The following is a 25,708-nucleotide window of genomic DNA, read 5'->3' on the forward strand; positions in this document are numbered from 1 at the left end:
CTTTCCTGCTTGCATCATTACCATATTGATATGCTTACAAACTTTTTTGTTGGCAGAAGTGCTACATGCTAAGCAGCAACATCCTATTGAAAATCGAAGACGTGATAAAATCGTGCCCAGAACAGGCTGACAGGAAAGCCCTTTCAAAACAGCTGTGTTAGCAGGGGAGCAATTTGATCTCCAAATTAGATACATCTCGGAATTGTATCTTTATCATCTCCGTGGAACATTGCTCAGAATATTTTATGACAGTGGCACTAACTGATGCTGCCCTGAAAGGCTGAACCAGCACATGAAAAAGGACTCTTTTCCACCCACACCAATCTGTACCTCATTGACACTCATACATCATGTTGCTTGTGATTTCTAGAGGGACATCCTGAGTTCTGGAATTTTTTTGAGTTGTATTTACTTGTGCTTGCAGGGCAAATATCATGGTAATCCCATGCATATAGCAGTGATCATCTCAAACTGCTTAAGAGAAGAAAGAAGAATATTGGCTGCAGCCAGCATGCCTGTACAGGTAATGAATTACATTTCATTAATCTGCTCCATGTTAATCTGCTCACATGCTTTTCAGACCAAATCCTGTCCCCTCATTCCACTGAAGTGCTTTGTGTGCACCAGGGTTGCCAAATGTTGCCCTTTAAACTCACATTTGAACTTCATTAGTAGCTCTTCTGCTGGAAACATTGCTATGAGGGACTTCCATGTCACAGCTAATCTTCAAAGACTTTAATCTGTAGGAAAGGCTTTAAAGAGATTATTCTTAGCAAAACAGATGTGTGTATTTTAAATTATGCAATGCATTAATTCATATTAACTATGGAATGCAAAAGACATTCCATCCAATAGAGTTGGATGATTTATAGAGTTATTGATGATTTTTATGTTGTTTGGAGAAAAAAATTAAACAAATTACATATGAAACTTATCTTGGGGAAATTGTTACAGGATTAAAACCCTGAGAGAATTTTTAAGACAAACATGTTCTTGTTAATCACTTATGGATGTAATATGTATTCCTATATGAACCTTGTGCCATGGATATTTTTTTTAAAAATCTAATAATCTATATTTCATTTACTAGATGTTTAATGCCTGTAGTATACCCACATCTTTTAATCTCTTGGATTTCAAAGTTAAAGCTACATGTTTTTCAAATGCATAGAACTAAACTTGTCTGTGTGTTTACAGCAGTCTCCAGATGGTTGAACACTGGCTTTGGAGTTCCCTCTCTGTGCTGGAACTTCAGTTTCTATCACCAATTATTATTATTAATATTACTCACCCACCAATTCAATGTGTTCCAGGGGCCACTGGAAAAGTCTCTACAGAGTTCTGTGGTTTCAGAACGTCAAAGAAATGTAGAACACAAAGTGTCAGCAATCAAGAACAGTGCTCAGGTACCTTTTTGTCCTGTGTGCTGTCTCTGCCCACGTGATTTTCATACAGACACACCTGAACTGTCTTTGAGCTGGGTAGCAGAACAGCTTCTGCCAACAGACCCACCATCCATTTTCCATTATTCCAAGGACATCTGCCCAGACTGACAGCTCAGGACACACCTGGATCCTTGGGTTAGCAGCTGTCTGGCTTCCCTATTTTAAAGCTGTCATACTCATCCCTATGTGAGTTGCAGGCAGACCACTGAGTGCAGTAAGAGCATAGCTACAGTCTCTAAACAGATGCGAGGTTGAGAAAATGTATTTTTGCAATTTCACCTCCTTTAGCTGGCTCAGCAGTCACTGAACCTTCCCAACCTCTGAGTCATGTACCGAGACCTCTGTGGAGCCGAGGGCTGCGTGACACAATGACGTGGGTTGGAGTCATGAGGGGACAAGAACACTGGCAGCTGATGGTAACCACTCTCCAGGAGTTTCTCACACCATGGCAGGCCAGAGCTGGGCTGAGCCACACCTGTAGCTACGTCCCAGAGACCTTGAAAGCTCAGAGAATACCTGTCCATTCAGTTCAAGGCAGTGTGACGGTGTTTGCAGGGGTCCCAGGATGAGGGAAGAGAGGAGAAAGTTGACTGCATGTTCAGAAGGCTGATTTATTATTTTATGATATTTATTATATTAAAAGCTATACTAAAAGAACAGAAGAAAGGATTTCATCAGAAGGCTGGCTAAGAATAGAAAATGAATGAATAACAAAGGTTTGTCTGTGACCCAGACAGTCTGGGCAGCTGGGCTGGGATTGGCCATGAATGAGAAACAACCACAGAGACCAATCCCAGCCCCACCTGGTGCATCCCACAGCAGCAGAGAATCATTGTTTGCAGTTTGTTCCTGAGGCCTCTCAGCTTCCCAGGAGGAAAAATCCTAAGGAAAGGATTTTTCATAAAACATGTTGGTGACAAGGCAGGGTAGGGATTCAGAGTACCCACGGCTTCTTTGCTATCCCAGCCCCACTTTCAGCTTTGCAGCAGTATCAGTGTAGAAACTATATTTGAAATACCTGTCCCTATGTTGGTCAAGAGTAACACTTCTGGTTTACTGGAGAGAGATCCTAGCAGCATTGTCTCATCATTCTTTCACAGACAAGAAGGGTTAGAGAGATCAAACCCTTAGAAGGATAAAGTAGTTTGAGAAGAATGTAATACTAGGTCTCTAACTACACATAAAGTTGTAAGAGAAGAGTTGCAGAGCAGACAAAGCAGCAGCCTGTCATGCTGTTCCTCCTGCCTGTGTGGGGAAGCACAGCCACTCTTGAAGGACCAGTGAAAATGAGAACATTTTCTAGATAGCAGGGTTGGGGTTTTTTTTAGTCAGTAATTAAGTTGAACGCAGAAATTAGCCAGCTCCTCATGCATGTAATTTCATACTTTACACATATAATTTAAAACTTTAGTCTCCAAAATAAAGAGTAAGCCAAAATAGCTAATTGTGTGTGGGCTCATTTAGCAAACAAGTTTTCTGTATTTTCAGACTCTTAAAGTGCACATCTTAGGAAACCAAAAAGGACTGTTTATGAGTTGCTGGCAAAATCAAGGCTTCCTATAAACAGCACAGAAATAGACCTTCAAAGTACAGCAGATAATTTCCTACCGTTTCATTTTCCTTCTTTTGATGGGATGTTTTGAATTATCATTGATTGGTTACTAGAAAATATCTGTAATATTTTTTTATAGCACATAGGAAAAGAAAGCTGCAAAACGCCAAAGCAGCAAAAATGTTTCATGTCTTTATCCAAACTCTTAAGACATTCTATAAATAAATTCTGTGAGCTCTACTCCTGTGTCTGACTCCACCTTTTTTGGCTTTGCACACCCCAATGAAATATCCATTTAAGCAAATGTAAAATTATTCCTTTGCCCTGCTTTAAAGTTTCAAGAAGAGAGTAGCATTATTGGCATAACAATTTCAGTTTAGCTCAGGGTAACACAATTGTTCCTGCTTTCTTTTATGTCATTGCACTAGTAGACAAGAAGGGAAAAAGCTAAATCAAGCACGATCAAATGCAGGATAGAGGATAATGTTTGACTTTCTAAAAGTAAAATAAATCTATAGCTATAAATTTATTATTCAATCATACTTTATAAAGTTTACGAGATAGTAAGCAAGGGTTCCTAGAACTGTTCAGGGGTTTTCAAATGGTAAGAAAGGAAAATATTACATTATAAATTTGTTCATTTCTCTCCTGGGAAAGATGACTGACCAAGATGTGAAATACTTGGAAGACTTGCAAGAGGAATTTGACTTCAGGTACAAAACAATACAGAGCTTAGGTAAGAGTTTTTATACTAATTTTAGATTTCCTAGGAAGTGGCTGATTCTGCAGCTACACCCCAGCATCAGGGGGTTTTCTGCATTACTTGATTAATATATGTAAACATAAAAATGGATCTTTGGTTTCTATAAAGTTTTAGTCCTGGAACATAATGACTCTTTTGGGGTTAGAAGGTAAAGAGGACCATGTTAGGAAAGTACAGGTATTTCCTATGGATAAGCTGCCTAATGGCACATAAAGTAGTATATTTTTTAATTTTAAAACCTATTTTTCAATATCCCCACATGGCTCTTCTTTGGGAGAATGTGGAAGAGACTCTTATTTCCCAGAGTCATACAGAACTGATTTTTCTCACCTCTAACTTGGCTTTCTGTTCTTTTTTGACCACAGTGGTGATAACCAGCTGGTAAGCACTCTGAATGCATGTTTGACCAGCCTGTGATGGCTGAGATCTGCATGTAGAACAGTCCTTGCATGATCTCTTTCAGAAAAGAAACTGGGGGCTACTTGTGCCTGCTCAGATATATTTATATTATCTTCCTTTGAAACTGCAAAGATATTGGGCTTGAAAGGTCCAAGTCCTTAAGCACATCAATCCTAAATGTTGAAGGCTGGATATGACCCAGCAACCAGAAGAGTTGCCATGGTTTAATGAGTTTGTAGTCACCAGGTCAATCCTAATTACTGACCACACAGATACCTGAAAGCTGCCCCACTTGCAAAATAAAACATCCTGACAATAAATGACTTTCAGGGCTTAAATTTCACTGCTCTGCTCCAGCACAGAGTGTGTGGGAGCAATTGCTGTGGCTGAGGTGGTGCTGGTTACTTGTCTGCCTCTACTGAAACATCTACTCTAGCTCAATAGGAGGTCATCCATCCAGAGCTTAGCAGGCACACAGTTGGCAGCAATTTCTTTTTTGAATGTAGCATGAAGGATGCAAAAGGTTGGTGAAAGTGAGGGTGGGAAAGAGCTGCATGTGAAAGAGCTTGGGGACTCTTGAAACTTGTGCCTGACCCAGAGAAGGACAAATGTTAGATAGAGGGGGAAATGCCCAGTGATCAGTGCTCCTGGCTGCTGAAATTCCCCTTGGTGATGAACACTTCATCTCCGTTTCAAATGCCTCTCAGCCAGACATTGTAATTTACACCAAGTCCAAAGAGCTTTAGCCTGATTGCTGACACCATGAGGTGTTTGTGTTTACAGATTAATCACTGATCCACACCAGATGTACATAATACACAGGAGTATGCACAGGGATGAGAAATTTAGAGAACTCTGGGTATCACCTGCATCTTTTCTGCCTTTTCCTGCCCCACACACACATCTACAGACAGGATCCATAAAACCTTTTGTTAAACTTTAACTAAAGCTAGTCCTTTCAAATGAAATATGCTCTTATATAATCTACTGATGTTCACAGTTTATTTTTTCTCTAGTTCTTGCTGCAGCCTGGTTGTGTTTTTTTTCTCTTCTCCCCTTATAAACAGGCACACACACCCACACATGTATTTATACTGATTTTTTTCATCCCCTGCAGAGCAGAATGACAAAAACAGCACCCTCATTAAACAGGAAATGTTGGCGTTGCAGGCAATGCTCAACACTTTAGACTACAAGAGAAAGGTTAGTGCCAATGTTTTGTCATTTGTGGTTAATCTGCTTTCTCCCCTTACTCTCACACCAAATACTCAAATGCATATGTGTGCCCTTCTAAATTTTCATCTCAGGAGAACAGACTCATTTCTCCTGAGTTAACAGTCTGCAAAATGTTTGGGCAGATCTGGGTGATTTGAGCTAGAAGTTAAGAAATTGGCAATTAAGTAACAGCTCAGTCAAGGATATGGTTCTGCACATCTTAAGAGTGGAGCAATTTGAGTCCATGAGGGCAGGGTTATGATTAAATCAAGCAAACAAAAACACAATGCATTTTATATGATGGAAAACAAAAGCAGAACTTGTTGAACTTGACAGAGCTTGCAAGTATCTCCAAGATTTTGCAAGTGTCAAAATCTTGGAGATATTATGCCCACAAAGAATGCAACACTCTTCCCTCCTACCCTCCCCCAAAAAAATTACTGAAGAAGAGATCATAGAGATTCAGGATTAATGTACAATGGGTGATGAATCCTGCCACCAAAGCAATAGGAGCTAAACATCGTTTCTTTCAGAATAATTGAAAAAAACGTGGTAAGTGCTTCATGATAGCTGGTGAATTCTGCAGCTGTTGCCTGTGGTCAGTCAGTGACACCTTTCCTATTTTCCAGGAAGTGCTCAGTAAAATAGGGCGTGTGATCCATGAGATCGATGTGCTGATGAGCAACATGCTGACCGAGGAGCTGCTGGACTGGAAGAGGCGGCAGCAGATCGCCTGCATCGGGGGGCCCCTCCACGGGGGGCTCGACCAGCTCCAGAACTGGTAAACCTGCCCTGACCTCGTGCTTCCACTGAAAACCACAGGAAGTCTGCTGCACTTGAAATGATCATTCCTTTAGATCAGCTGCAACAGCAGCAAATTCACCAGCAGCTAAGAGAGTAAACAACTAAAAGGGGCTGACTAAAAGCAACACTGGCCATTCAGAAGGAACACCAGCCTGACTCGTGGCAGTCACTAACTTTTGGCTTTGTACCCTACAGATACATGAGACATACTCACTTGGGGGTTTTGCTTGAGTAAGAATGGTGCTGGCTGAGTTTGTCATTGAAGGCAGTGGGAGTTGTGTCTAGGCAGGAGCTGGGTAGAGGCTTTATGCTTTGACTCACTCCTCCAGACTTTACACTGTGTAGGGATGGAATGGCAGTTGTCTCTGTGATGGCAATTTTGAAGTGATTGCAAATAAAAAGAAAACAGCATTATATTTAAAAGATGGCATACCCATACAATGTCAACACAACATTGTGGTCATTACTCTCCAATCAAAACTCTCATATAGAAAAGGTGAAGTAAATAATAAGAATTAAAAAGGAAGGAAAATTACCAAGAAAATTTTAGGACTGAAAAAAAAAGGTTTTTTGCTTTTTTTTTTTCCTGTGTAAGTTTCTTTCCTTTTTTCCACTGAAGTACTTTTTTTTCCCAATGAACATTCTAAAAATAACTTTAAAACCTAATTTTATACACACATACCATATTGAACTGTTATCAAGTGTTTTCAGATTTCTTTTTCCTTACTGCTTTTACACTTCTATAGTCTTGTTAACTTGCTCATTCTATATAAATATTATCCTTTTAAAGAGTTCATTTTGCAAAACTCCTGAGCTGTAGGAAATAATTAATCTTGGCACAAGTGCCCTGCATGTACAACATCAGGACCGTGTATGTATTTCTTCCAAATTATCACAGAGGGTGTTACATTGTTGTGAAAACATTTATCTTTGAAGATAAAGCAGGTGATTTGCCCAATGTATTTATATAATCCTGTAAACAAAAGATGAACGGATGTGAGTTTGGGCAAAGCTGGACAGCACCATTCAATACAGATTCTGACTTTCCCCAAGCAAGAAGTTCTTGTATTCTAAGAAGCTGTTGCAAACTAATCCTTTGTCTTGCTGTAGCTTTACACTGTTGGCAGAGAGTCTCTTTCAAGTCAGAAGGCAACTAGAAAAGCTGGATGAACTCTTGACCAGGCTGACTTATGATGGGGACCCCATTCCTGTGCAAAGACCTCAGCTGCTGGAAAAAGTCAACTTTCTGCTCTACAACCTTTTCCGGAAGTGCGTAAGCCACTGCCAAAGTGCAGAACTTTACCTCAGCTGGTACAACAATGAGAACACACTGTGAAGGAAAAGGGAAGGAATAAGTTTGAATGTCTGAGGATTTTAAGGACCAGGTTCCTAACACAAGAAGTATGTACAGCTGTCATCAGAATTCATAGAAACGGAAGGTTCCAGGCAGCTTCTCGTGGGTAGCATTTAAGGGTTTGTCATCAAATTCTGACTCTTAAATCAATGCCAAAAATCCCCTTGTTCTAGGAGGAGTTGTGTACATTCTGCTGAGAAAAGTTGTGAGGCTTTGTGTTTGTGATTTTGCCTTTCTTTTTTAAAGTAAATGTTCCTTTCCTTTCCTGTGTGTCCCCCAAGCTAAGCTACCTGCTGCCCTCTCAACTCACACTTCTGTTAGTAGATAAAATATTGGTATCATTTCTCTTGCTTTTTGTACAGGCTATAGTCACAAGTGAGTCTCTGAAAGCAAAGTGGACTCAATTGTTTGCTCTCTAAATATAAAAATTAAAATAGTAGTTTAATTATTATAATTTAATTTCATTGGAGCCATGTTCAGTGTATTTTCATACTCTGTTTTATGGCTCTGATTAAATTTTGGAAGACTTTTGTCATCATTGTATTTCAGAACTATAGAATTTGGTATAATTTTCAATGTCTTTCAAATATCTGTTTCTGATGGGAACAATTTCAGGGGCAATTAGACCACTGGATCAGTCTGAGAACTGAGAGCTGGAATGCAGAGCTCCTACTTCAGCATCTGCAGAGAAATAAGTCTTTAAGAGATACCAGCCCTTTCCTCTTCCTCCCTCTCCCCCAGAAAACCCCATCTGTTTGTCCATGCATATTCCTAAAAATCCATGTGTTTCACTTCTTCTCACACAGCTCCTTTGTGGTTGAAAGGCAGCCCTGCATGCCAACACATCCCCAGAGGCCAATGGTTCTCAAAACTTTAATCCAGTTCACTGTTAAATTAAGGTAAGGGAAAAAATCTGACATCAACTGCTTCATTCATGTACAGTATTTTATCCTAGGAGAATCTAGAGAGCAAAGCAGGCCAACTTGTGTTAGGGATCCCTTCAACTGCAGGGAAATTTACTGGAATGGGGATATAAAGTACACAGAATCTGTCATGCAGAACAAGTGACAGTAAAGAGTAATACACAAGGAAGAAAGGCACCCTAAGGGTTCTGTATGCATCAAATTCTTTTTTTAATTGCTTTACAAAAGGAGTAAATAATGATGCTTATCATACAAGCCAAAATCAGGATACTGAGAGCCAGTTCTGCACAGAGGAAAGAGGAAATGCTGCATTTTGGGGCTCTCGGGTGAATCCCAGACAAGTTATTTCTCTCCCAGAAGCTTCTTCACTGACTTTGTGAAAGAGCAAAGGTTGGAGAGGAACTCTCATTTCATTTCCACCTTGCAGCACTAAGTTCATGGAGAGCTGGGGGTGGTGAGAAAAGGTACATGAAGAAAAGCACACGCACATCTGTGATGCAGTCAGAGATTATACAAATCCATTTCCTGATTATTTGCTGTCACTCCAGCCACTCCCTCAAACACATGCCAACTTTTCCACACATTTAGAGGGAGGGTAGGGCACCCATCACTGGAACAGCCCTGCTCCTCTTTCTGAGAATTCAACCCTGTCAATTGTATTGTAATCCTAGATGCCTAATGTGTTTTCAGATTATAATAATTTCTGATACTTTAATCTGGAGCAACCAGTCTAGTGTTTTCTGGTGAGATATTCTGTTAATATTCACTCTCTCATTTTCTGTTTTGAAGGTTGCTAATTAAATTGCCAGAGCTGAACTACCAGATCAGAGTGAAAGCAACTATTGACAAGTAAGAAACTTAAAAGGGAAGATATTCTCTTACTCCCTACAGAGACAGAACAGATTTTTTCAGTGGCTACCCTATCTGATTTCAAACTGCTTTTAAAAGGAAAAGAAAAATTAAAAAAAAAACAGTTAAAAGATCAGAGTAACACTTCTGTTTTATGTGGAAGACTTCTTTTTTAAAAACAAAGCTGCTGTGTCTAATTGATGGTTTCAAATTAGAGGCAAGAAATCCATTTAAGATTTGTCTCAAGACTAAGTAAAAAAGTCATCAGACTGATACAGCAGCATTACACAAAAGTTTGAAATCAAACTGTATTGCATTTATGGGATAGTTAGTTTGGAAATAGCTCTGAGCTCTCATGATGCAACATCCCCATGTACCAGGTACCTCCCTCCTTCTGCTTGTTGTGCTTCTGCAAGCCCCTAAAAGCCACCTTGGCTGCATGGACATAGATGCGGGCCCACAAGAAAGAGGGAAAACACCCAGTGAGAAGAGAGCAAGAGAAGCCAGGGCCTTTTCTCTCAGAAGTTGTGTACTGTCTCATAATCAATTGCAAGATGAAATACAGCACGGCCAGATGCAAAAGTCTAAGTGGACAGTATGAATTTCAGTCCTTCAGTTCAAAAATTGTAGCTGTAGGGTCAATACCAACCAACTCTGAGCAGGCAAAATCTACCATCTCAGATACACTTCTCAGTGCAAGTTCTGTCTTACACATTTACTGATTCACAACCTGTTTCCTCTCCCCCACCCCTCTTCTCTTTTAGGAATGTTTCAACTGTAAGGTAAGACAATAAAAGATCATATTTATGACTTTTCCCCAGTACACTGGTATTTGAGTACATAACTGTCCTGTCCTCTGCAGTAACCGTAGATTTGTTCTGTGTGGAACACATGTGAAAGCCATGAACATGGATGAGTCTGCAAATGGGAGCTTGTCAGTAGAATTTCGACATTTGGTAGGTTTGACACTTGTTCACTGTTGTGAGTAGAAAAAAGATTCTTTAGAAACTCTGAAGGGAGAACTGTAGTGCTGTCAAGGCCACACTCATTTTCTTTCTGTTTGTACAAAAAGATTACTCCTAGAAATGCCATTCTATACTTCATCCATTCCATAAAACAAGACTATACATTGTCACAGAACTGACAAAGCAAATCCTAATTATCACCAGAAAAGGAAAGAGTAATCATGCTGAATTAAAAAGCTTCACAGAAACTGAGTTTGGTTAAAAAAACCCCCCAAACCAACAACAGCAAAAAAAAACCCAAACCAAGCAGAAAAACCCGACACACTAAACAAACAAACAAACAAAAAACCTAAACCACACCACAATTTTCTAGGGGAGATAGAACTGAATGCTTGAAATCTATCGGAAATTAATGCCTGTGATAAAGCCTCGTGAGAGACTCGAGCAGGGCTTGTGTAACTTCCCTGAGAGCCCAGGGAGTCCTGCTCTCTGACTAACACTCTCTTGCTGTGGTAATTTTGGGCCTTAACCACAGATGCAGTGCATCAGTGTAGTTTTGCAAAAGGAGATTGAGATCAATAGTTTTTAGCTTTTTTTTTTTTTTTTTTTTTGTGGGATACACTTGGCAAGCACCCTAATTAATGCTTTGTTACATTAACCTAGTTTCCTAAAAATTCTTTAAAAATATCAAAATACCCCTCACTGAATAGATTTTTAAATGTGCAGTGTCAGAGTCTTCATTAGACTTCATTTGCATATTGCAAATAAAATCTTATTATAACTAAGTACATCCTGGTTATAAATTATGTTCTGTATATGTACTTCTGTGTATAGTTTCTCTGACACATAAATATTGCTTTGCTTTATACAGCAACCCAAAGAAATGAAAACAAGTGCTGGGAGCAAAGGAAATGAGGTTTGTGCACTTATTTTACATATTGCTTTTTGCATTTTATATAAATCAAAGAGTTGTTAGATTTTGAAATATATATGAAGTACAGGATCCAATTATTATGTTAGTATAAGTATAATGAGAACTGTTCGGAATTACTCAAATTTTAATTGCATGCCTGAAGTCTGTATATTGAAAAAGTTACAACAGAAGGTAGAGAGTAATAATCCAAATGCATTCCATTCAAAGGTTACCTTTTTGGTCTTTAAACTTCAAAAAAAAAAAAAAGAAAAAAAAACAAATAAGCTTTTAAAGATTTTTTGGGGGTTGAAATGATTGTTTCCTACAGGAAAGGTCCTTTAAATATATGTTCTGCTGGTCAGGTTCAGAGCTGAAATCAGGGTGTCATTATCGCTGTATCAAAGGGGTTTACTGCCTCAGCCAGGATCAAAAATGTGCTTGATTTCCTTGCACTTGTCCCAGCCTGGTCGTAGGTTCCCCTCTCGTGGTGACTCTGTGTATGGCATGACAGCACCAAAACCAGCATAAGTGAGGGTAAAGTTGTATTGGCAAGTTTAAAAAAGTATTTTAAATATTTATATATAAATAAAATCACTCACATCCCAGCCCAAATAGCTGAAGTTATACAAGCACAAGAGTTATTTGAAGTGTTCTTTAAGTACAAAGCAAAAGGTGTGATGAGCATGAGGAATTTGACCAAAACCTAAAGCAGAAGATTCCTGTGCCCCTTTCACAGCCATTTCTGAACAGAACAACTCAGCACCCCATTAGCAAGACTGAAACTCGAGGCTCACTCCCAGTCACTTTGCTGCTACAAAATCACTGACACCACAACAAGCAAATGCAAAAATGTAGGTTAAGAAATGTTAGCACTTCAGTTTTGGCAGCCTTTTCCTCCCACTTCTACACGCTGTGCCTTTAAAACTCTCTAAAGCTATCATAGGGCTGTGGAGAATTAGGACAGCTGAACTGTGACTTGGTTCACTGCTGATTTCCTCAAACAGAGCCTCTCCTTGGCCAAGGCAGGCTGTGAAAGTGGTTATCAGCAGAACAAGAGTTGGGATTTTCTTTGTTAACAGCAACCAAAATGCTTTCAAAACTTGGTTTGTTACAGGACATTCAGTATGCTAAAAGTGGAGTTAAATATAACTGGCCTCATTAAGAAAAAAGTGGAAGTTCTCTATTTTAGATTTGTTCTTTCATGCAGATGTGCCTTTTTGCCTCAATGATTTTTCCATGAGAAAAATTTGCTTCTGCAAAATCACAATGGGGGGAGAAGGGTTGTTTCACCAGCCCTTATCAACTTTGTGTCAGAAATACAGGTTGAGCTGGCTATTTCATTATGGGAAAGCATTTTGAGTTGCAGTTTTTTAATTTTATTTTTTTTAAAGTCTGACAAAACAAATGCATGATGGGGAGGGAAAGACCAACAACAAAGAAAACTGGAAAAAAGCAAATATATTTTTATACTTTGAGTTCTGGGGATGGAAATGTATTTCAAGAAATCTGTTTCCTAAGGGGCAGAGATTTGGATCTTTGAAGAGCTATGCTGCTTTGTAATCAAAACAAACACTAATACTACAAACTTTAATCAACAATGACAAACAGATTTTAGTTTTTTTCCATCCAAGAAAAGCTTTGGGTTTTAAGACCAGATTTACTTCGGATTAATGATTTAGGCCTCTAGTCCTTCAGCTAGTACCCAGAGCAAAACTGGATGAAGGCCCACTTGTCATTAAAGCTGTGGCTATTTGCTTTGTTTCTGGTTTGTTTCTCCTTGTAGTTGAACATCCCTGTTCAAAGTCCAGTTGTCAATCAGTAAGGAAACTTTAGGAAAAGGAAAGTTGGAGACAACCTTTACCAGACACACAAAATTATCTGTTAACTTCTTGTGTGCAAATCTGTGCTTAAAAGCACCATTTTAGAAAAAGACAAAAGTTTAGAAGCACTGCTTGAACAATATTAAGGGGTTCTTTTAGATCCATCAGAAAAAAAACCAGACTTCTGGACTAATTTAATGCCAGAGTTGAACAAACAAATTGTTTCCTTCACTTCCTTCTTTTCCTGTTCTGCTTATAGATTTGATAGGAGTTTTCTCTCCAAGTGTAACCTCAGCAGCTGGAGCACTAAGCCAGTGCTCAATGCCAGCTGTGCACTCCCAGCTTTACAACCTGGTTATTCCCTCAGGGCCCTCACATGGTGACCGAGGAGCTGCACTCCATCAGCTTTGAGACACAGGTCTGCCTGTATGGACTGACCATCAATTTGGAAGTGAGTATTTGGGACAGATGATCTGAGGCAGGAGAAAAAGCCATTTTCCAGCAGTTTTTAGAAGTACAGTTGTTCTGAGGCCCCCAGCAGTAACCACAGGCTGACACAAGATTTCCAGAGCTTCTGGAAAAGAAGTCTGTGCTTTGGGAAGAACGAGAGGCTAAAAACCCAAAGCACAGCACAGCACTAATACTTTCCTCAGCAGCATTCACACAGGGCATTTGTTCTCTCCACCAGACCAGCTCTTTGCCTGTGGTGATGATTTCCAATGTCAGCCAGCTGCCCAACGCATGGGCCTCCATTATTTGGTACAACCTGTCAACCAATGATCCTCAGGTAGGTCCTCAGTATGCAAATGACTTTCTGCATTTTCACATTCATTCTGTTTGGTTACTAAATATATTAAGTATAAAAAAAATACATATTTCCTCTTGAACTGGCCTTATTTTTGTCATGTACACGGTTATCAACATCACACTTTATTGTTGTTCCCTTTATCTTTCTTTTCCTGCTCAGATATAAAACCACATGCACCCTTAGCTTTTCTTTTTGCAGCCTAAAGTAGTAGTTCTTAAACTAAGGAAAGGTGACAGGCCTTCTCCACAACTTCTCTGACTTCACTAGTTTTAATTTATCTTTCTTGCATGTAGCTGACTAAAACTAGACGTGTTAGAAAATAATTCTATCAGTGCAACTCCAAACCAGGAAAGCAGGCATATAGGTGAATCTGTAATGTACTTAAATGCTGCTTTCCCCTGTGGATTTTATGGCAACTTGTGCTTTCTGTGGAGAAGATTATAAATGTTAAGTAGCAACTTCTAGTGGCTCTAACCCTGAGCAAAGGCAGAATAATTCTCTCTAAGGCTCCAGCTGTCTCAGCACATATTTTAGATTTGGTCACTGTTACTGTGTTTGCAGGCTGCGGAACAGGGCTGTCAGTGGCTCTCAGGCTTTCAGCTGGGGATTAGTGCAGTCACACAGATGCTCAGAGCAGGGAAAGGAGCAGACAGTCTGCCACGGTGGCAGGCCAGCTGACCAGCAGGCTGGACTGCATTGTCACTCTCTGATACTCCAAACGGTTTTTGCACAGTCTTCAGTATGTCCATTGTGTGTAGAATTAAAAAAAACCCCACAACTGAAAACACTAAGATGAGCCAAATGATTCAACAGCATGTCACCATATCAGTATGGAATGGTTTAAAGTTTCCATGCACTAAACATTAAAATACAGTGATAATATCTAGATTTTTTTTGGACAGGGTTTAAGCATATTTTCACTGCCTTTACACAGGACACTACCAGAGGCATAGCAAGGCATTTTAACATCCAAGATGCACACAGGGACTTTAAATCTCTCTAGGACTCTCATTTTCCAACCCTGCTGAGGCACCCCACTGGACCTTGCTGGGTGCCTGCAGGTGGGAGAGCCCACACGTTTGCCCCAGGGCTTCCCCACACACTGAGCTCACTTTCAACACGACCAGATTCTGCTCAAGTACTTGCAGCCTCCTCTTACAGCCTGATATGTATTTCATGGTTGCTATCTAAACAAAGCCTTCATTCTGTTGCAGAATTTGTCTTTCTTCAACAACCCCCCTGCTGCCACTTTGAGCCAGCTCTTAGAAGTACTGAGCTGGCAATTCTCATCATATGTTGGTCGTGGACTCAATTCTGAACAGCTCAACATGCTGGCAGAGAAACTTATGGGTAAGTGTGTAGAAATGTACAGATTTTATTTGCTTTAGGGTTCTTATATTTGGTAGCTACAGGTAGGGGCTTTAGGCACACGATGTGGTTTAGCACCAGCTGGCAACTAAGCCCCACACAGCCACCCACTCTCCCAGAGTGAAATGGGGAGAGAACTGGAAGGGTAAAGTGAGAAAACTCATAGGTCAAGCTAAAGACAGTTTAACACATAAAGCAAAAGCCACACGTGCACACAAGTCAAACAAGGAATTCATTCACTGCCTCCCATCTTCAGGCAAGTGTTCAGCCTGGAAATCAGGGCTGGATTCATCACACAAAGGAGTTACTTGGGAAGACAGATGCCATCACCCCAAACATCCCCTCCTTCCTCCTTCCTACTGCTAAGTTTACATGCAGAGCATGTCACCATGTGGTGCAGAATATCCTGCTGGCCAGTTAGGATCAGCTGTCCTAGCTGTGTCCTCCCCCAGCTCTCCCAGCCCCTTTGCTCATGGGAGGGTTGAGAGGCAGAAAAGACTTTCACTCTGTGTAAGCCCTGCTCAGAAAGAACTAAACCATCCTGTATTACCAACACTGTTTCCAGCACAAATCCAAACCACTCTGGCTACTGTGGAGAAAATGAACTCCACCCCAGCCAAAACCACCACAGCATGACTTCCAGAGCTGATGTCAAAAATGTCACAATGACAGTTTTTTTCTTTAAAGAAAAGCAGGCATCAGCTTATTCTTATCACAAAGTAATTCAACTTTCGAACTTCCAGGCTGCTCCACTGAAGGAAGAGGGCATCAAAGTCACACTGAACTGTGATGTTATTTTGCCTCCTTAACAATTATCTCATAAATCTGAAATCAAAAGGAAGTATTTTTGCTTGCTTATGAGGTTTGGTTTGGGGTTTTTTCATTTTAAGTACCTGTCCTTGTGGGTCTGTTCATTTCTGGGGCCTCACCAGAGATGCTTCACTGGTGTCAGCACAGCAGAGAGGCCCTGTAACCTCAGCAAGATGAGCTATTGAGTACGCTGAGACCCAAGGGTGCCCCAAAAGGGAGAGGCCCTGGGGAAAGCTGAGAAGTAATATTTAGGCTAAAAACTGAAACTGAGCGCGTAGTGTTGCAAAAACCAAGTCACAGGCTACTTTAGGCAAATATTTCTACAACTATTATCACCTGCTTCAAAAGAATACAGAAAACCAGATCTATAGTCCCTTAGCATGCCCCTATCCCTCCCTCCCCAAGTCAGGATGTATTGTACTTCTCCCCTCACCCCCCACCCAACTACACAGATATCAAGCAATATCTGTTTCATAACTTCAGAATAACACATGCACCATTTGGGGATTTTTCTTTTCCCTCTTTCAGGACAGCAAGTCAGTTACAATGATTATCAGCTATCCTGGGCAAAGTTCTGCAAGGTACTGTTCCAAAAGTAACACTAAACTCTTATTTCTCATAACACCCACAGCCATGCCTATCTTTGTTTCTCTGATGCTGCTGATAAGATTCCCACTTGCCATATGTGGGACTTTCAGCTCAGCATAATCACATCCCTCGTAAAAATTTCACTAGGAAGAAAACACTTCCAGAAGCATAAAGCTTGGGATTAGGGATCTATTAGTTATATTGCTACAGATACCAGAAACTGCCATTAGAGTGTGTCTTATATATTTCTGTGTATGATCAACTGAAAGACTTACCAAAGCATGCAATACATTTTTCATAAAGCATAAGTAAGATTGGTTATAAGTTTAGTTTTGACCTAAATTATTTCAAGACAGTCAATATATGCAATAACTTTGATGAGGAAGAGAAAATGAACTGATAAAGAAGGGTAAGTTCCTTTAAATCATATTAACTACATTATTTAAACACGTGCAGAACCTTGGAAGGAAGTTCACCTTTCTCATCTTCTTTTCACTCAAAAACTAGGAAGAAACCACAGATGTGATTTTTATTCTCCTTGAAAAATGAGGTGCTTCCAATGCATATCTTAAAAATCAGTTGGTTTTATGTCAGATTGAAAGAGAGATGTTACTCAAAACCACAGGTCAAATTGTGATCCTCACTTGAGAAAAGCAGCTTATTCTTGAGAAACTGAGAAGAAACTGTCATGTGAACGTTGGGTAACATCACTCTCATGATTCTCCTCTCATTTGTGTTGGTCTTGTTTGTGTTTTGTGGTTGTTTTTTAACTGTTAGGAACATTTGCCTGGGAAGTCCTTTACCTTTTGGGTTTGGCTTGAAGCAATCCTAGACTTGATTAAAAAACACATTCTTCCTCTTTGGATTGATGGGTGAGCAATAAGGGAACTGCTGTAGATTGATCTCTCTCCGCATTTTCTCTGTCCTTTACTCATCTCAGTTTTAGCCATGCAGAGAAGTATTTGCAACAAGCTTAATACTTCTGTCTCCCTTCTCCCATTCATAACTTTTGGAAATTGCTGTCAAAGGGGAACAACATGGAAAATGCAGGTTTAGATCTGTTCTTCAGTTCTGTCTATGTAATCAAGTTCTGGGATAAATTATATCCCAGTACTTGATATAAACCAGGCTTCATAGTACTTTGAGCTCAATGCCATATTTCATGTGTAACTACACAAAGCTTTGGTCACAGCCCCCAAGCCTTAGAAAGCTTTGTAACCAGGTTTTGAACACCTGATAAAGGTGGATTGTTCTGAGCAACCTGGTCTGGTGAAAGATGTCCCTGTCCATGGCAGGGGGTTTGGAACCAGGTGAACTTAAAGGTCCCTTCCAACCCAGGCCCTTCTATGATTCTACACATTGCACAGATCCAAGTCTGTATTTTTTCCCATGATTTCCTGTTATACCTCAGGTACATAATGGGATTTGTAAGCAAAGAAAAGGAACGAATTCTGCTGAAAGACAAGACACCAGGAACATTCTTATTAAGGTTTAGTGAGAGCAATCTGGGAGGAATTACCTTTACTTGGGTGGATCAGCTAGAAAATGGTAAGTATAACTAAAATTAAAAAAACAAACAAACAAGCCAAGAACTAAATCAAAACTAACCCAAACTCTGCCATATTCCTGCAATACAGGAGTCAAGTTTTGTTTGGTTTGAAAGTAAAATTCACATGTATCATGTCATAGTATGGTTTTGGACAAGATACAAGTATCATAATTTCTCAAACAAAAACCAAAACTCTGACATTGTACCTCTGAGCCCTTTTTATTAACAAAGCTCTCTGTGAGGTGCACTTGCTAACTGCAGGCTTTAGATTTGTTTCCAAATATGCAGAAATTAAATATTGAAAGATACTAATGTAGCTAAGAACAGGTAAAGCCTGTACAAGTGTAAACCTCCAAAGAAATGCAAAAATGTGTTCCAGCTGCAGTTGCTCATCTCCAGGTTGTGGTGCCTTTGTGTTTTTGCAGGAGATGTAACATTCCATTCGGTGGAACCCTACAACAAAGGTCGCTTATCTGCCCTGCCGTTTGCCGACATACTGCGCGACTACAAAGTCATCATGGCAGACAATGTTCCTGAAAACCCCCTGAAGTACCTGTACCCAGATATCCCCAAAGATAAAGCCTTTGGCAAACACTACAGCTGTCAGCCAAACGAAGGTTCGGCTCCACTTCTCTATTTACCCTTCCTGCACAGCTGCAAAGTCAAGAGGCAATTTGAGCACTGTAGGGAGAGGAGGGAGAGAACAGATTAAGAGTCATCTTCAAGCGAACTGGTTTAACATGTGTCTGTCATTTAGACAGCTTCATTTTGCAAATACATCCCTGGTCTTAGAGGTTACAGTAGAGGCGATGACAATATTTAAAAGAAGCTAAGAAATGTGGGGTTTTTTCTCTGATGCATCACAAAATTCAGTGCTTGAGTCTATAACAGAGAGGAAACTGAAAGTCATCCTGCTTATTGGCTTCATAGTTGTGTTATACTGTAGCATGCTGTCTCTTTAATTTCAAGAAAACCCAGTTTTCCCCAAACAGCTTGGAAGCCCTACTTTGTTTCATTTCATGCAATGGAACCCTAAAACAAAGGCTGCTTATCTGCACCACCTTTTCCCAATATACTGCACAATTACCAGATTATTATGGCAAACAACATTTCTGAAAACCCCTGGCAACTGCACTGGAAAATGCAAAAAAGCTGAACAAGGATGGTTCCAAATATGTTCAGGCCCACGTTCTTTTATGTCCAAGTTACAAGTCAGCTCATTTTTAGATCAAATTCATTCTCGCTTAAAGAAAGCCCTCAAAGCCTTATTTTTTTAATAGATAAAACACATTCTTCTAGACTTTCAGTATCAAAGGTCACAATTCCATTTGAACTCAAATTCTTTCACAACTCAAAAATATTTGGAGGCTACAGTATTTTTCTCTCTCTTCATTTTAACTCTGTGGACTTTGCCTAATGCTCCAATCATCTACAATCTTACATATATGCTTAATTTTGTGTAAAAGAATTGCAATTCAGAACACATTGCTGAAGCTGTATCTGTATGGACAGAGCTCCAAGCATTTGCAGAACTGAAATCTGCAGACTCAGAGTACCCAACTTAAAGAATTGTATATTTGCTTTGAAGGCCTAACAAAATCTCCTTCATCAGTTGCAGTATTATATTGTGTTTCATATCAAGGGAGCACAGGCAATTCTGTGACTAAGATCTGAACTCAAGGACTAATCTCAGGTATTCCCCTCACTTTCATGGCTATTTACTTATGCAGGGACTTTACAATTTATTATTGTCTGCAGCACTTCAAGCAAACAATCCATTTCAAATGGATAATAAAATGACTAGACAACATTTAATTTCTCTACTCTTTATTCTAGTCTCAAAGCCCTCGGATGGAGGAGGGAAAGGTTATGTTCCTTCTGTATTTATTCCAGTCTCCAAAATGTAAGTATCCTCACAGGTCTGTTATACTTTACCTGTTATTTTTATTTAATTTACAGCCCATTTCAGAGTTTCCTCTGCCTCCTTTCCCTGAACTATTTGAAAATAGTTTGGCAAGGACTGCTAAAGACAAGAAGGGGAAGTAAAGGACTTCACCTGTAGAGTGCTTTTTCCATTAATGGGGCAAACCATTTGTAAAAATTGAATGCAGATTTTATGGAACTCTGATGTACTTTTCATTCACTGACTCCTTTTTTTCCCCAGCAGCTGATATTAGGGGCAAGGAAAGAGGACAAACCTGACTCAACCTCCTACATTTTTAAGTGTATATCAGGTTGTTGCATGAGCTTACATGGCCAGCAGCGAGCCTAAGGACAGGGTTAATAAACTTAAAAACCATTCATCATATTCCACTGATATGCATAGAGGGATTTAAGTTTTTTCTTAGATATTATTTGCTATTTTTTTTCTTTTTAGCTTAAATGACTCTACAGAACCACATTCTCCATCAGATCTTCTTCCAATGTCTCCAAGTGTTTATGCTGTGCTGAGAGAACACCTGAGTCCCACAGCCATTGAAAGTGCTGTAAGTTGTAAACTTTCCTATTCACAAGTAAATAATAAGCAAACAGGATACAGCACAGATACTGGTTAATAAAAGGCTGCTTGTGCAACTATGAATCAGAGCTTTTTCATCACTTGCTGCATTACATTCTGAAACAATGGTGCAGATATTTCCTATTCTAAATAGTGCAGGATACAGCAAGCATCTTGAAAGCACTAGAATTGCCTGACATGCTGAGCAATGAATCATGAATACTAGAACACAAAGATCCCAGAGTTCTTGCACAAATGAAGGCTTCACACTGGCAAATACATGCCACCTATACTAATTCTCTGGACAGCACAAAGGCCTGGACTTGCTCAGGGGAGCTGCCCAAGGAATATGATAATTTCCAATTCAGCAAACTTGCACAACTTTTTCACACCTCAAGATTTCACATGGGGTTTCAAAGTACAAAATTAAAAGTCAACTAAAACAACTAAAAAGTAATATTAGCTTAGTATATAGAAAGGTTAGGAAAATGCTCTACGAACATCATATTTTTTTTTTAATTTCCTCTTTTCCTAATTGACTAGAAATGATGTTCTGAATCATCATGGCTCAGAGTCCTTAGAGCAATGATATATAGCCAGGTGGGAATTTGTCCAGCAGACTTTTCCCAGTAGTGGTTTGGCTCTAGCAGCTTTAGAAGAAAATCCCTTTTTTTAACACTAGCCCTTAACTTTGTGTATGTTCAATGATTTATGATCTTAAAATGATTATGTATTTAAAAGCCTTCCAACTCCTCTTCGAATGCCTCTCTGTAAGCACTTCTTCTTATCCACAAACAGAACAAAACTAAACCAGAATCCTGATTGTCAGTGATTAGAAGTACAGTTAAACTTTATATACAAGTGGATGAGTTCTTTACTACATCAACCTGAAAATCCACTCAAGAGCAAGATATCTTTTTTTATTTTTCACTTTTTTTCTCCGATAGCACTTGTAACAAAATAGTTCTTTAGCTGAAAATGAAAAAAACAGCCTGAATTAAAATTCTGCATTAAAACCTACCCCACCCAATCCAGGACATGTCCCCACTCATTTCTATTTTGGTTTATAACATGTGGAAATGGTTCTGACCTCCTCAACTGCACTTACGAACAATGCACGCATTTGCTTTCCTGAACTTTCGTCAGAGTAAAGAACAGTTGGATTCACTTTCAGTTAACATCAGCCTCCAAACATTTTTGGTTTCTTCTTGCACGCTCAGTAAATCTCAAACCAGCTCTTTACAGAGCTTCAAATTAAGCTGTGACCATGGCCATCGTTTAAGGTCATAATCTGACAAAAAGAATGTATTTAACACTTGCAGTTTGCTGCCAGGCACAATTTTAAAGATACCAAGACCAGTGGTTCAGTGCTGCTGGATGGTAAGTGATATTTCTGTAAGCTCTGACTAGAAAGTTCTGCTAGAAACTGCATGAGAAAAATAGTTTTAGAAGATTTTTAAAGAATTCCTTCCTTCCCTTTTCCATTCAATTTACCTTGCTAAATGGAAATGAGGAAAATATAGAGTTTTTTTTCTTTATCAAATCCACACAACAATCTACCCTGCTGAAGAACTGGCTGAGTATAGCAAGCAGACAATCTGCACTATTAAAGCAATACTTTTTCTCCATGAAATGCCAGTTAAAAAGCATCATGGAAGAAACAGAAAACGAGTGAAATCTGCAGCAGGCCAAATATCCTACAACTGAGTAACTCAGTCTTAACAAGATATACTTTCTGCAGTCTTGCTGAATTCCCTTCTATTCCCCCCCAGTCCAGCTTCCCTTACCCATCAAAAGAACAAGACTCCAGGAAGAGCCCTGCTATACATATCCACAGGCTTCAAGAACCACAAAGGTCATACAAAAATAAATACCATGCTTATTCTTACTGCAACAGTTTCCTACGCAGCGTCTTGTATAGAGCATTCCTCTACTTTATAAACAACTCGAAACAGGATTTGCAGATCCTTATCAGTTTGTATGACATTTTCAAAGTGACTCTGCAGTTACCTTGAGCCAGAGAAGGTTTCATCTGCATTTTCTTTTGAATGAACAGCTGTGAGTGCCATGAGACTAATCTTTTCCTTTTTTTCCTTCTAGCTGAGTTCTCCTTACTCGACTGACTGAAGTGCACAAACTGGAAAAATCAGTAATTGTGTGAACACTGGATGGGTTAAAGAAGTCTTTTTTATTTTTTCCTGTCACCTTGAAAGTCAGCTTTTCTGGAAACCATTACAATATTCTTAGGCCTCTTTCAACAACACATAAACATAGAATTTTCTCCCTAGGGATTCAAACAGCCTTTTTTAAGTCAGATTTGCTGTTGTCACTGAAAAAAAGACCAAATCCTTTCTGGCTTAGGAGTCTTTTGACTTCAGTGGGGTCCCAGCAGAGATAAATTTTACTTGCTAATTTAACTAACTTCCATAGAATTGCTGTAAATATGAGAGCATAAGAACAAAATGTTTTGCTTCTGAAGACAGCATATAAAGATAACTCAAGCCATGTTTGGAGAAATTAGGATTTATGATGTTAAATACTTTCTGCTTATTCATAATCTTATACACCACGATTCAGATACTATTTCAAAGCAAAGATTCTTGTTCCCCTGACTTTGAATGTTCCAGAGGTATCTGGGGATTGCTTTCCTCCAAAGATGAATTGCCTTCAACATGGATTTTTATCTGACACCACAGCAGAAGTTGTGGAAGGCAGGTAGGCAAGGCTGGGGACAGAAGGGAGTTCCAGAAAGGAAGCAGATACAAAACTTGTGGTGTTAAAAAGGCTGTCTCTATTTCTCCACTGGAAGAGAGAGTTAGTAAAACTTCCCCTCTCACAAAATAGTTGCAGAAGTAAATCTGTTTGGGCAGGAGGCACTCAGATACCCCAGCAAGTACTGTCAGAAAGTATACCAATTTAAAAAAACCCAATCTGACACAGTTTGGATGCTAACTGGTCAATGGCAACAGGGAAGCAGTTTTTAAAAACAGTTACAGAAGAGCTGCAGCATTTGCTGACCACCTGGAAACTTTTGCTGTGTGACAGGATGTTACATGCCTGTCACAGGCTCACTTAATAAACAGGACAACTAGTTTGTGTAAAAACAGTAAATTGCCCTCTTTAAATACTCTTTTTTTTCTTTCAGCTATGTTTACTGCTGAGTTTGGGTTGTTTGGTTTTGTTGTTTTGGTTTTATTTCCCCCAGTGTTATCCCTAAAATCTCTGTTAATAGAATAATAAACAGGCAGCTCCAAGGCCACTGTATTTCACAAATGCAGGTTCAACCAAAAGCTTTGCCCACAGAACACATGGTTAATGCATGCAAAGCTCTTAAAACACAAACCCTTGAACATTTGCACCTTACAGCTTTCTCAAGCAGGTATAAATGAAACTTCTGGGATGAAAACATAACCTCCTTGAATCAGTAAGACATAGATTTTACTTTCATTTCTCTTTTCACCCATGCTATTTAGGTTAGTTGAAAGTGAGTGAGCAGAAACAATGAGATATTTTTGTGATACATGGAAGTAAATTTCAAAGAAACAAGCACATCTCTGTTCATTACACTGAGTGATTGAAAGCAAGCTGCACGTAAGTTCAGCAAGCATCACATATAAAATAAAAAACAAGAGCAATTGTGTATATAGCTTGGTAATATCTGTAATTTATATAACCAGCATGAATAAAATCCGATTTTGGCTTCAAGCTGCACACCCAGACTCTGTGGATTTTTTCCAAGGCACAACAAAAACAGTCTTGCTGCCTTTTGGTTGATCTTAAACTGAGCTACAGACAGTAACACAGAATTCTAAAGCAGGAAACATGACCTCCCCGACATCAGCCTTTTCATTCTATCCTCTTCTCACAATCTTAATACAAACAAAATGGGGGATACCTTTTATTTCTGACCACCTGAAGTTCAAGAGAAGTACTGTAAGACAAGATCAGACGTGGCATGAGAACCAGTCTCCTTTTTCCTTCTTCCCTGCTTTCCATGCAAGGGAACCCTGCCAGACTCCCAAGTATAAAGTCCAATATAACTGGAATTTCTGAACAGCACCATGGACCGGGTTTTGGCATGACAGTTCCTGCTACTGCTTCAGGGTTTTTTTTTGCACAGGGGAGCCTTAACATTTTGTTGAAATGATCTGCCTTGAGATAATTGCACTGTTTTAAAGGAGCACTGGAATAATTTATCTGTAGGATAAATATACAGCCCAAGCCTCCTTCCATTAAAAAAAGTGGGAATTTTGTCCTTATGTCACAATGAGTAAGAACACAGTTCACATAGCAAAATGATGGCATGGAGGAAAAACACAAAAAAAGGAGTGCTGAGACACTACCAGGAAAAAAAAAAAAAAACTGTTCCTATGTAGTTCTACTAATTGTGCTTGTGTTTTCGCTGTGTTTTGCAACCACAAAGTAAAAAAATGCGGTTGTTTTGTGCTTTGTCTTGGTGCGACACTCTAACAATCCTCATTTAAAAACATAAAACCTGTCAGTTACCTTCTTTAATAGCTTTTATTCATAGCCATGTTTATAGATCTACTGCTCCCTAGTATGTCACGCCACGACGTTTCCCAAACAGACTCCTATTTCATTTTTTTCATGAGGAGGGAGGGGGCACAGACTACCTGGGCTTCAACATCCCGCTCTTTGTCGGCTTCAAGCACAGACAAAACCCAAAAAGGCCACGCTGGACCAAGAGACAGCGACAGTGGGGAAGGGAAGGGAAGGGAAGGGAAGGGAAGGGAAGGGAAGGGAAGGGAAGGGAAGGGAAGGGAAGGGAAGGGAAGGGAAGGGAAGGGAAGGGAAGGGAAGGGAAGGGAAGGGAAGGGAAGGGAAGGGAAGGGAAGGGAAGGGAAGGGAAGGGAAGGGAAGGGAAGGGAAGGGAAGGGAAGGGAAGGAAGGGAAGGGAAGGGAAGGGAAGGGAAGGGAAGGGAAGGGAAGGGAAGGGAAGGGAAGGGAAGGGAAGGGAAGGGAAGGGAAGGGAAGGGAAGGGAAGGGAAGGGAAGGGAAGGGACGGGAAGGGAAGGGAAGGGAAGGGAAGGGAAGGGAAGGGAAGGGAAGGGAAGGGAAGGGAAGG

General features: G+C 39.8%; 1 protein-coding gene across 1 annotated transcript in view; it reads left to right on the forward strand.

The window, feature by feature from the left end:
- The window catches only part of STAT4 (signal transducer and activator of transcription 4), a 42,670-nt gene extending 18,145 nt beyond the window's left edge, over nt 1–24,525 (forward strand). Inside the window, exons 4-24 of the mRNA XM_009088126.4 lie at nt 425–523; nt 1,314–1,406; nt 3,655–3,733; nt 5,277–5,362; nt 6,004–6,155; nt 7,289–7,447; nt 8,339–8,431; nt 9,245–9,304; nt 10,069–10,086; nt 10,167–10,260; nt 11,141–11,185; nt 13,370–13,453; nt 13,691–13,789; nt 15,025–15,160; nt 16,517–16,569; nt 17,354–17,448; nt 17,988–18,124; nt 18,551–18,742; nt 19,962–20,028; nt 20,503–20,611; nt 22,723–24,525. Coding sequence (XP_009086374.1) covers nt 425–523; nt 1,314–1,406; nt 3,655–3,733; nt 5,277–5,362; nt 6,004–6,155; nt 7,289–7,447; nt 8,339–8,431; nt 9,245–9,304; nt 10,069–10,086; nt 10,167–10,260; nt 11,141–11,185; nt 13,370–13,453; nt 13,691–13,789; nt 15,025–15,160; nt 16,517–16,569; nt 17,354–17,448; nt 17,988–18,124; nt 18,551–18,742; nt 19,962–20,028; nt 20,503–20,611; nt 22,723–22,749 — 1,977 coding nt within the window. The 3' untranslated portion in view covers nt 22,750–24,525. The remainder of the gene's footprint in view (nt 1–424; nt 524–1,313; nt 1,407–3,654; nt 3,734–5,276; nt 5,363–6,003; nt 6,156–7,288; nt 7,448–8,338; nt 8,432–9,244; nt 9,305–10,068; nt 10,087–10,166; nt 10,261–11,140; nt 11,186–13,369; nt 13,454–13,690; nt 13,790–15,024; nt 15,161–16,516; nt 16,570–17,353; nt 17,449–17,987; nt 18,125–18,550; nt 18,743–19,961; nt 20,029–20,502; nt 20,612–22,722) is intronic.
- The last annotated feature ends 1,183 nt before the right edge of the window (nt 24,526–25,708 follow it).

This window comes from Serinus canaria, chromosome 7, assembly GCF_022539315.1.
Source record: "Serinus canaria isolate serCan28SL12 chromosome 7, serCan2020, whole genome shotgun sequence".
Taxonomy (NCBI): Eukaryota; Metazoa; Chordata; class Aves; order Passeriformes; family Fringillidae; genus Serinus; species Serinus canaria.